Source organism: Dipodomys ordii, unplaced genomic scaffold, assembly GCF_000151885.1.
Source record: "Dipodomys ordii isolate 6190 unplaced genomic scaffold, Dord_2.0 Scaffold119, whole genome shotgun sequence".
NCBI classification, from domain to species: Eukaryota; Metazoa; Chordata; class Mammalia; order Rodentia; family Heteromyidae; genus Dipodomys; species Dipodomys ordii.
The window spans coordinates 1,152,103-1,164,381 of record NW_012267335.1 but is presented as its reverse complement, the minus strand read 5'-3'; the positions used below and the strand labels follow the sequence as shown (position 1 = coordinate 1,164,381).

The window sequence follows — 12,279 nt, the reverse complement described above, 5'->3', positions numbered from 1 at the left end:
TTACTTCACCTCAGTGTTTACTCAGTTCACTACCTGTAGGCCCCAAAGCAAAGGGGCCTGTAGGGAGGTGGCGTGCCATGGCAGGAAGCATGTGGTAGAACACAGGAAGTGTTGGATTATTGGCTGGTAGAGAGGAAAAGGAAGGGCGGGCTCACAGGAACCCCCCTCTGTCACTGGACACAGCTCCAATGACCAAAACGCCTCCCGCTCGGTGCCACCTCTAAGCAAAGCTCCCACCACTTCTCAGTAGCCCTGGGGGCTGCAGACTGAGCCTTTCACACGTGGGCCTGGGGGGACATTCCAAACCCTGCAATCCAAGCAGTCTGTGATTAATTTCTTACTCTATTTTACTATAAAGATACTGTAGAGAGGGGTTACAGTTACACGAGGAAGGTAATGAGTTCATTTCCTATCGAGCATTGTTGCCCCCTCCTTTGCTTTTCCCCATGACCCCTGTCATTAATTTTAAGCATCTTTGGTTTAAAAACAAATGCAAAGAGACAAAACTTCAAGGACAGAATACCCAGGTACTCACGGGCTGAATTGTAAATACAATTTTGGCTATCATTTGATTGATGAATGAAGTAATATAGCTATTAGTATGTATCTATTATTACTACTATTACTATTATTTATTTTGGGGGTTTGACCTTCCATGCTCTTTTCCCCCTTAGGTGACAGCACCAATCCTCCCAGAGAAGACACCCCCACCAGCAGCCAAGACTCACTTTCCTCCCCCTCACCCACGACTGCCGCTGCCCAGGGACTTCCTGGACCAGAGAGAAACCACCTGCTGGTGGATGGAGGGAGCTCTGGGGACTGGGCGTAAGTGGCCATGTTGGGTTTGGTGCTGAAGGAAGGGGGCGGGGACTGTGGCCGCCATGCTGACCTTCCCAGGCCTCTGAGGTCAGCCTTGCATAAACAGTGGGGCTGCCAGGAGTGGAGCTGGACCGCAAGACCTCTCTGGAGAATGCTGTGCACGTTCCTAGTATAGAAAGGATGCTCCTTCGAGGCTGACCGAGTCCAGTTGGTGGACTCAGGGCACTTGCCCCGTGGAAGCTTGTCGCTGGCTTACTCAGCTGTCTTTCTCACTGTTCGGTGAACATGGTGAGAGAGAAGAATCCACACGCTGGTGGAGAACCTATTGGAGGATATTTTTGTCATGTGATTCTTGTTTTGGTTTCCTTTCAGTGTTTAATGAGCATGCATGTGTCACGGGAGGGTTTCATTGGGATGCATCCACACGTGCTCACCGGAACACCTTCACCCCTCTTCCTGTGTCTTCCCTCCTCCCCTCCTTTTCAGCTGGTCACTGGGTTTCACTAGGCCATACGCATGTGTATGAGAGACTTGCTGCCATCCTTCTAGCCCACGTGAGTTCTGTGAAGTTCAGACGGCTCTATGCTAGTTCTTCTTCATTTCACTCCATGGCACCTTGCATAACAGAGACATGATGAATGAGGTCAGGTGGAATCTCCTCTGTCTGGTTAGCTCCCAGGCCTGGGCATATCAGCGCAGGACTATTAGGACCGATAAAATTCGTTGTGATGGTTCGAGTAACTGAGGGTTTTCCTTGTGCTATGGAGTCCTGCAGCCTGGGTCCAATGCTTGCAAACAAGCATTTGAAGACAAATAATTAGATGACTTTACTTGATGAGCCAATCCAATTGCAGTCAGAGATATATTTTTAATCCACCTACAAAGCATTAAAAGTTTTTTAAACCAAACTTGCTGAAAATAGATTATTATAATGATGTCATCTGAGTCTAGCCAGGCATTCTGGGGACTTTAAATGGATTGGAAAGTGGTCCTTACATTACTTAGCTTTTTATAGTTACAGCTGGAGTCATATGAAATCATTATGAACTTATTAAGTATTAAGAGAGGCTGGCCTGCTGAAAATTTTGGGGTGACCTGATGCCACTGAAAAGCCAGCTTAAAAATCCAAGTAAAACCCATTCTCCAAAGGAGCTTGTGTCCTTCCCAGATTTGCGAGTTTATATTTAATTTGCATGCTGAAGATTGTCTATGGAGGATGAAATTTATTATTCAGAGGTGCTTTCAACCCTACTATATATTGGCTGTAGAAAGTCTTTCTAACTTTGGTACTACAAGCTACAAGAACTTTACGTACCTAGGTTCCTAGCCCAGTCTGTAATCCTGGCTGCACTTGAGGTGGAGTGTGTGTGTGTAATCCTGGCTGCACTTGAGGTGGAGTGTGTGTGTATGTGTGTGTGTGTGTGGTAATTATCTCTTTCAGAAAGTACATATCACAGTCAGTGGAGAACGGTTCAGTTAGTCATCTTTCTTCCACGGTGCCTTGGCTGAGAAGTGACATTATGAGCCATGGGCTGCCCAGTGTTCAATTCCCAACACGTCCGGCTCCGAAACAAGAAGCACTTGATATTTTTGGTCATAAATCAAATGAGATGTGAATTCCCCAGTTTCCTCTTCATGCACATTTAAAAATGTCATGAAAAGCACTCCAACCTTGAGAGCCCAAACCGGGTCGTGGGGGGAGGGGGGCGGAGGGGGAGTAGAAAGATTTTTGTTACAATGGAAACTTGCTCCTATTTTAAGAACTTGATTTTCCCCCCCTCTTATGCAGTAGCTGAAATGTATCTCTCTTTCTCTTAAGTATTAGAGTGCTTCTAGAGTCTGTTTGAAAGCATTTACTTGTGAGCATCCAGTGTGGACCAGGTTTGTCTTCATTGTACAGATGAGTTCTTCTCAGACCTGGCTATCTGTCATCATCACCTCAGGAATTTGTGAAAACCCACAATTGTGGGCTTGGGGTACAGCTTGCACTTAGCATGCTTGAAGCTCTGGGTTCAATTTCAGAATCAAACAAGCCTCTACTCTTGAGTCCTGCTCCAGGAAGTAGGAAGTAGTGTGGAAGCTAGCCTTTCTGACAAGCTCCCGGCCATGACTGAGTGAGCTCTGACCGTGCTTTCCAACCTGATTGGATCACAGCAATGCCTCTTGAGGAGTACACTTGGGGCAACTGGTCTTTCTCCCTGGTTTGTTAATGGACACGCAATCGTTGTATGTATATGAGGTATAATGCGTATTATTCAGTGTGTGACGATCAAATCAGCCCTGTTAGCATATGCATCACCTCAGACGCTGATTATTTCCCTTGGGGGAACAGCCCAAATAGTCTTCACTGCCTGTTCTAAAATATACAGCCAGTCCTTGGCCATTTGTCCACTTGGCCTACTATGCTCTAGAGCAGTAGAAGCTAGCCTTCTACCTCTGGCACCTGTAATTCTCACTACTGGGGAGGATTATTGTTCTAGGTCAGCTCAGGCAAAAAGAGAGAACCTGTCTGAAAAAAATAACCTAAGAACAGAGAGAACCTGTCTGAAAAAAATAACAGAAAGGCCTGGATGTGTGGCTCAAGCAGTAAGACCTCAAGTGCAACTCAATTTAAAAAATTAATATAACTGCACCCCTTTACCTGTGTCTCCTCCCCCCACCCCCACCCCCACCTCTAATCTACTCTAGGCTTCACAAGATCAATATTTTGATCATGTGTGTGTGTGTGTGTGTGTGTGTGTGTGTGTGTGTGCACGCGTGCAGTAAACAGATGCTGTTCTCGGGTGGGATGTTGCCTGTCTCTCAGTGGCCTGCTTCAAAAATTCCACTAGGAGTTTACTCAGGACGGTCTGGCCTGTCTTAAGGGTCTAATTTAGTCTTCCCTTTAGTAAGTCTTCCGACTTCCTAAATAATTCCTTTCTTTGCTGGTACTTATGATTGGGCATTAACAAAACATTACCTTTGAGGATTGCCTTTTAATAATATTTGATATCTATGTGGTATGTATATATCTGTCTACATATCTAGTCTTGCCCTAACTCCAAGTTAGATCATGAATTTTTTTAATGTTGGAGTTAGATATGACATTCTTTGAATGGTTTTCTGATATTGACAGTTATTAAGTAAACATTAGATTTCGTACGTTAATTATTACAACATTTATAAGAGGCTTACTTTTGGAAGCCTCATTTTTTCCCCATGTATTTCATTGCATGTCTGCTCCTTGTAATGGAAGACCAAAAACTCTTCCTCCAGGAATTCCATGGAATTCGTGTGAGCTCTTTCTCTTCACAGATTCCTCCTTTGTCTCATTTGCATTTCAAGGCTGAGTTTTTCTTGTGTGTGCACACTCCTGGCCTTTGTTCTCCACCTCTGCACACCACCTGCACAGTACTGACTACAGACGGCTCTTGGTAAATGCTGATGAAGCTCCTTTTTATCCGGAGTTGCTGTGGGGTTGCTAAGTCGCTGCCCAGGGCTTGCAGAAGGAGGCACTTGCTTGTGCTGCCTGCTTTCCAACCCCAATGTTGACTCTGTGTCCCGGATCTAACACTTGCCTTATCTCAGGCCCTGGGTACTCGGGTCTGTGCGCGTGTAGATTACCTAGGACGACCTGAGTCCCTCAGAAACGCCAGAACCTCAGCCACTGGAAAGCAAACTGGCAGAGGAAACCCTCTGGCAGCCGTGATTCTGATGGAGACAGTGTGTAAATACAGCTGTGGCCTCTGGCAGGTGGGAAACAATGCAGCAGAAATTGGATTTCTTGGGCTCCTGCTGATGTTTATGACGTGTGGGCATTATTCATTGCAGTCAATCAATCTGGTGCGGTTTTACCTGTACACGCAGGAAGGTGCTGGGTGACTTGGTTGCCAGTGAAGAATTGCTGGTGATCCTCCTTGGGGGCATTACCTCATAGGTCAAGGTATCTCAGATGTCCCAAAGTCACTCCCCCCACCTCCATAAAGCAGTTTGCTCTAAACAGGTTTGCTTCAATTATAATGGATGGAGCCAGGTCTTTGACAAGTAATTCTTTTAGTTTCCCTGCCACAGAAGAAAATCTCTTTTTAAGAAATTCCAGACATTGCTCCCTGCTTCCTCTACAGATTTCAAATGAAAAGGCACAGGCTCCTTTTCTGCCACTCTCCACAAGGGAGTGTCCCTGAAGAGTTCTTTCTAGTAACAGATGTCAGTGTCCTGAGGTGCATCTCACTCAGAACCCCAGCACGTCCAGAGCACCCTCCGAGACTCCGTGAATTGTGAATGTTAAGATTTCCCCAAAGCTGGGCGTGGTGGCACATGCATGTAATCTCAGCTACTCGGAACGCAGAGATAGTTGATCCCAGGATAAAGCATGGGATCCTATTTGAAAAATAAAGTACAAAGGGCTGGAGGTGTGGCTTAAGAGGGTATACACCTACCAAGCCTGAGCCCTTAGTTCAAACCCCAGTACTACCAACAACCACGGTGATAACAGTAGCACATAAAAACTACTCCCAAGGCTTCCCTCCCAGCAATTGCTCGGCTCCATGTTGTGCTCTTGAGCTTGGTGCCTACCCAGACTTGATGTTGATTTGCTATTCATTTGTTGCTTGGAACTGAACCCAGGTCCTTGAGCTATGCCAAGAACTCAGTCTGACATCACGAGCCCATGGGTAGTTACTGAAAGGTAGTAGATAAGGCTGGGCGTGACGCTGCCTGCTTGTACTCCTAGCTGTACCCCCAGGCAGGAGGCTGAGCCTCAGCATCAATCCGGGCGGTGAATTCGGGGCCAGCCTGCACAGAGGCCCCCATGTCAGAATCCCAGCTGTGTTCTCCTTGCGGCCCTGTGCGTGCTGTGCGCATCCCTTGCTTTCTTTATATCCAGCACGTAGAGGTCTCGGTGGCAGTCGCTGCCCAAGGACTGCTTTTCATCAGGGTGATGGATTTCATTCGGAGATACCCAAGTATCCCCCGAACAGGATTTGTGGTTCAGGTACTACAATAAGCTATGAATGATAATCGTGTAAAACAGTTTTGAATAGTTTCTGGAAAATGTGGCACAAACGTAGTTGTCAGGAAGCTCTCTGTCCCTCCCCTCTCTTCCTGCCTCGGTTTCTCCTACACAGTTTCTAGAGCCTTCTTCAACCCTGTCCATGCTCCCCCTTTCCCTGCCCCCGACCCCACATTTCTGGGCTGGGGGTGGAATCCAGGGCTGCCCACGTGCTGGGCCACCCCTCTACCACGGAGCTGCACCCCAGCGCCCCACACTCCCATCCCCCTCCTGCCAGGCACCTTGGACCAGGGCCTTTCCTTCACTGGCAGTTGGAGTCTTCATGTTTTTACTATAACGTGGTAACGATTATTTCAAAAGAAAAGGCAGAACCCATCTTTTAAAAAGTTGTTTTGGCACACACATCCATTCTTTTGCTCACAAAACCAAACACATGTTGCTTTTTCAATAAATCAAGGCAGGGAAGCTGTGTAAATAGAGGAGAGAAGGGGCGAGGATGAAACTGCACTCGAAGCAGTGAACTGCCCAGTATAAGAATTTCCATGGCTGGCAGGAAGGTCATTTTATAACAAGCTTATTGGCAACTTGTTGGTGCTTAGCCTTGGGCTGGCCTTCATTTAGAGAACGTGGTGGGTTTTGTGAGCCAGCCTCTCCAGCAGACCTCCAGCCTTCACGAGGAAGGGGCTGGGGCTGCTGGATAGAAGGGGTTCATGGCCAGTACCAAGCCATAGTGAACACCCAGGAGCCTCACAGAGACTTCAGGGCTTGGGTGGGTCAAGCCTAAGAAGAGCTGGGTTTGAGGGAGCCTGGCTGTGAGCCCAGAGCGGCCTTTGACATTCTGCTCAGAGATTGGCTCCTGCTGTGGCTGGTGATGTGACTCTGCAGAGAAGCTCTGGTTAGAAGGTTCCCCTCTGGAATTTCTTAGGACCAAAAGCCTTCGTACCAGTTACTGTGGATCACCAGACCTTGTTTCTGATCCTTTGTGAAAGGTATTTCATCCACTGACCTTCATTTGTAAACATTGGGATGCTGGACACAAAGGACATAGGGGAATTGACCCCGGCTGCAGGACAGCTCAGGGACACAGGCAGAGTTTGACCCCTGGCCCTCCTCATCCAGTGCTGTATGGCGCCCTGAGGCTTGTTTTTCTGCAAACGCTGAAGTTGTTCACACTGTGGGTGTCGTTTCCCCCACCCCTGCCATCATCTCCATTCTGAAACCTGCTCTGACAAGGGTGTGCTCTTGGTCAGCGGAGGGACTGTGCCCGGCCTTACGTCCTGTGCCAGTGGTTGGTAGTTATCTGTAATGAATCAACATTCAGGTCTGGCTGCCGCATATTTATTACCTCACATCAGGGCTGATGTTTGGGTATGAGGCTGTTCTGATCCTCAGAATCCTGAGAGACTGGATTTTTAATATTTGTAGACAATAAATATTTAGTATTTCATCTCCACCCTTTTTATGATAAACAGCTTAGGTAAAGCATCTCAAAGCTAGTCACAAGGCCCTTGTGAGGTTATTGACCACAAGTGTCTGTTCGCAGTCATTTTAAAAATATTACTTTTGTCCTATTACTTTATGTTCTTCTCTCCAGCTTTGTAGATAAGCTGTGCCCAGAATCCTTCGCCCCTCTGGGGTGCTAGTTAACGCACTGTGGCTTGTTGGGGTAATTTTGGTATTTATATTGTGGGCTTACATGTGGCCAAATCACGCACTCCTTTGCTGTGTTATAACTCCAGGTTCTGAAATTTGGTAGTGGGTGTTTTTTTTTTTTAAATAACTTCACAATGTGGATTATTTGTATGACATGGACATAAAATTGACTTAATGAAAAAAATTGATTTTCTAAAAAAGACACGTTTGAATTTTGTAGCTTTTTTTTTTAACTACTTAAGACTTCACAATTAATTAAATCTTGCATTCATCTTGCTTTAATTTTGCTTTTCCTCTTCATTGGCTTTGGTTGTTAACGATTTTCTTACTTTACTGCCATTGTTGGAATTTATAGTTTCCTGTTCGTGCGCTGAACCTCCAAAACCTCAACAAGGCTGGGTCTCCCGAGCCCTCTTTCTCGCTGAGTGGGAGACGGTTTAGCCAGGCAAAGCATTGATTTTTGTACTCAAACACGCCTGGCTTGGCACCCTCATTCTGCTTCTTAAAATCTGAAGAGACCTTACATAAGTGATTTAAGCAAAGCGAGGCTTAGCAAGATTATCCATGTAAAAGAAGAAAAATAATGTCCACCCTTCAAGATAGCCAGTCACAGGCCACCTGCTGGGATTTTCCATCCCCCAGAGAAGCTAATTTGATCTTCTAGTTTACCTTGACCCCCTACTTCCTGGTTCGTCAGTTTCATAATCTACTTACCACATAGCTGGAGAACATGAAGCAGCCCTGGATATGTTGGCCTGAACTTGTTGTGTTGTTTCTGATAGGCCCTGGAGGCCTGTTTACTGCAGCCCCCCAGCCTTCCCCCCCCCCCCCCCCCCCCCCCCCCCCCCCCCCCCCCCCCCCCCCCCCGCAGCAGGACAGGACCTGAGGTATTCCACAGACAAAGTGTGGGAACTCCCTGGGACCCAGCCAAACTGGAAATCATTCTGAGCAGGATGGAAGCTAACCCACCAGTCAGCTCGCTAAGTAACTGCAGGGTTTTCCTTGACAGAGCCGCTGTGGTGGCCATGCTTCTATAGCTGATTCTTACACGAGAATCCATGTCCTGTCAGGGACCCTGCAGAATTACAGTCCTCTGGCCTCTAGAGCCCTGTAATTTTCTGAAATGAAGCTATAGTTCCTCGTCTGCTCAGCCAGACTGTTCCTGTTCAGCCCTCTTACCTGATTCCATAGCAGCTGTCTGGAAAGAAGGAAAATAGGAATGATGGAGTCTCTTCCAGGGGAAGATTGGTCAGAGATGTCATTCTAAGATCTTTTAAAGAAAAACCAAGAACGCTTGCCCTGAGAGTGAACTGTGGAAGGCGTCAGAGAATGAGATGGCGGTGACCTACCTTGCTAAAGGAGGAACTGCAGTCAGCAGCCTCAGCATGTCCCAGGTCAAAGACTCGAGTGTGTGTGTGGCCGTCATGCTTCTCGAAGGTCTGGGGATGTCTTCAGAGCCTGGCTTCCTTTCTCTGCCCACACAAGTCATATTCTGTGATCAGGAGCGAGCAAGGCACTGCTTTTAAGTGCAGCTCAGTGGACCGGCTGCCTCCCTCCTGCAGTCTTAAGAGGCTTTTGATGGCGCAGAGCACCGGGGGTTTGCAGGCCAGCCCCAAGCCAGGGCAGACAGAGGAGGGGAAGCCGGGCCTTCTCAGGCCTGTGGATCTTAGCTAATTCCAGGATGAACAGCTGTGGCCCACACCGGCCTGTCTCTTTGTAAATAAAGTTTTATTGGAATATAGCTAACTCAATCCTGTTTTGTCCATGGTTGCTTTTATCCTGTAATGATGGAAGAATTGTAGTTTCTAGAGACCTTGGGGCTTGGCTTGAAAAGCTGAATGTTGTGACTGTAGACTTCCAGCTAATCCATAATCCAAACTTAAGTGCTTGGTGAAGCCTACATTTCTTAGAATCCAGTTTCAGGAACGTGACATGTGACACTGAGTGCTGTTTAGTAGGTATTATGGGTGATGTATAAGTGCATTTTTATGCATCTTTTCTTGCCACTGAGCCAATCAAAAGTTTCCCTTACGGATTTTAGATGCTGTTAGGCATGTGGGCAGAAAAATCTATAAGACTTCATCTCCAATTAACAGACAAAATGATGGACCAGAAGCATGGATCAAAAGGTAGAGCACCAACTGTGAGCAAAACAGCTTAGAGTATGAGGTCCTGAGTTCAAGCTCACTACTGGCAATAATAGTATTTTTATTGTTATTTCTGATGTAGAATGCAGTTATAAAGACAGTACGGAGTTCCTTCAAACACTTCACTGACCTATGTCTCCTAGAAACTATTTCTGTTGTTGTTGGTTGTGGGGCTTGAACTCAGGGCCTGGGTACTGTCCCTGAGCTCTTTTGCTCAAGGCTAGTGCTCTACCACTTTGAGACATAGCTCCACTTCTGGTTTTCTGGTGGTTAAGTAGAAAGAGTCCCATAGATTTTCCTGTCTGAGCTGGCTTTGAACCATGATCCTCAGATGTCAGCCTCCTGAGTAGCTAGAATGACGGGTGTGAGCCGCCAGCCCCCAGCTAGAAACATTTTAGAACCCTGGTACCTTTGGTGTTATTTATTGTTATTGTTGCTGTTGTTTTGTTTGAATTGCAGACTTGATAAAGGCTTTACCAGTTTACCCTCAAGTGCTCTTTCACTGTTCAGTCCAGGCTGCCATATTGCATTTGACAACCCTTGTTTTACTTTTGCAAATGGTGAGATCCACTTAGTATCTTTGAAATATTTCCTCTTCAGCATAACTTACTTGCTGTCTGTGGGTGAGAGACTGCTTCGTCTGTGATGGTTTAGAACCAGAGATTCAGAAAGAGAGCTAATGACCCCGCTCTGTTGATTGGATGCCTCCTAGTCTCCAGTTACTGCTGCAAGCTTTGTGCCTGCTACCTCATTTAAACCCCACAGTGGCCCAGCCTGTAAAGTTACCCTCTTTCCTTTTGCCTGAGGAGAGCTTAAGTTAGGCCTAGGTTCAGTTGTGGTGGACTCAGGTGCTGACCAGTACGCCTGCTGTGTACCGGCCCCCAGAGATGCAGCTAGAAAGTAGGACCTTTTCCTCAAAAAAAGCAGCAGCAGAAGCAGCAGCCTAAGAAGAGGATGGTGTAGAGGATGCACAGCCAGCCAATGGCACGGCTGGCTTTGGAGCTGTGCGGCGGTGGGATTGATGCACTTCCTCTTGTGTGATGACGGTTTCTCATAGCCCGTTCTTGCCTCTGGCACGCGGTCCTGCCTTCCTCCCGGGCTTCTCAGTGCTCACCTCTCTGGCCATTCTGTGCCTGTTCTGTTGAGCCACTGGAGACTCGAGGGTGTGAGCTCTGTGCTGGGTTACCCACGCCCTGGCTCTCCCCCCGCACGGCCTCAAGCGAGGTCAAGGGACTTAGTGCAGTGCGGGAGAGTGCACAGGTGAATCTCTTACAATCCCCGGTGTGCGGCGGTGAAGAGGATGCTGGGGAAAGCCACATCAGCTGGGCACGGGCACTCCTTCCAGACAGCTTGTCTGGTGATGGTTGGATGAAGGTAGAGCTACGTGTGTGTGTGCGCGCGCGCACTAAGGCCTCCTCTTAGCCTGTGGATTATGGAGACTCACCTGTCTCAGGAGTTTGCTTTTCTGTCCTGCTGTGCTTCCTGTGGAACAACTGGCCTTTATTCGAGCAGAAACGTCCACAGAATACACACCTATGCCATTTCCTTCTGTGCTTATTGACATTGTCAGACACTTTGCCCAGGACAGCTGTTCTAGACTTACCCTATATGTTTCCCGGATTGGCATGAAAAGACGATGGTGTGAATGTGACATTCTGCTCTGGGAGACCTTGCAGAATGAAGTTTTAAGGTCTTTTGTTCCAGTGCAGACATTTGATTTGATTCTGGTACAGAAAAGAGCCAAGTATCTTGGTATTTGGGGGATTATTCATTCCAGATAAGTAGGCCTTGCTCGGCACTCTTTTCCCTGCTTTGCCATTTTGAATTTTAAGCTGCATTTGGAGCCTGGAGTGAGGCTCTGCCCAAAGCTGACCTTCCGTGCCACACCAGAAATGCTTGCTAGATGCAGCAGTTCTCTGCAGCCCGGGCGAGTTCTCGACATCCACGTTGCTAGCTCCCCTCGCCTTTCTCCAGTGTTTGTACTCTTCTGACGCCAGAGTGTTTCATATGCACGGAGCACAGAGTGTGGTGCTGGAAAAGATGGATCACAGTTTGAATCAGAAGTAGCCTGGACTGCTGATCTGTTACATCCTATAAAAATAAACAGTAAAGTATACCCATACAGCCATTGCTTTGTTTTCTCTGTGTGTGTGTGTGTGTGTGTAATTTTCTTTTTTTCTTTTGGGTCCAGTCATGGGGCCTGAACTCTGGGCCTTGGACGCGGTCCCTCAGCTCTTCAGCTCAAGGCTAGCGCTCTACCACTTGAGCCACAGCACCACTTCTGGCTTTGGTCTTTTTGCTTATGTTGTGCTGAGGAATCGAACCCAGGGCCTCGAGCATGCAAGGCAAGCACTCTACCACTGAACCACCTTCCCAGCCCTGTAATTTTCAACACTAGGAAATCTATAGGCTCTTCCTCTAAAGTGTTGGCAAGAATGTTGATTCTCTTGATAGGCAAATTTCCTCCCCCCGCCCCCCGTGTGTGTTTGTGTGCGTGTGGGCGCACATGTGTGTGTGTGTGTGTGTGTGTTCTCCTCCCCCAGCCTTTTACTGTCTCTCCCCAAATTCACCCCCACAATGCCCCGGGTTCTCATGGAAACGTCTTGCCCTGAGAATAGCCAGGCAGACACTTTGTGTATTTGCAGGATTGTGTTTCTGGGTTAGCAGTTT

General features: G+C 47.4%; 1 protein-coding gene across 1 annotated transcript in view; it reads left to right on the top strand.

Moving 5' to 3' along the window:
- Positions 1-12,279, top strand: part of Arhgap10 (Rho GTPase activating protein 10) — a 206,891-nt gene that overhangs the window by 183,331 nt on the left and 11,281 nt on the right. Inside the window, exon 22 of the mRNA XM_013029496.1 lies at positions 675-825. Coding sequence (XP_012884950.1) covers positions 675-825 — 151 coding nt within the window. The remainder of the gene's footprint in view (positions 1-674; positions 826-12,279) is intronic.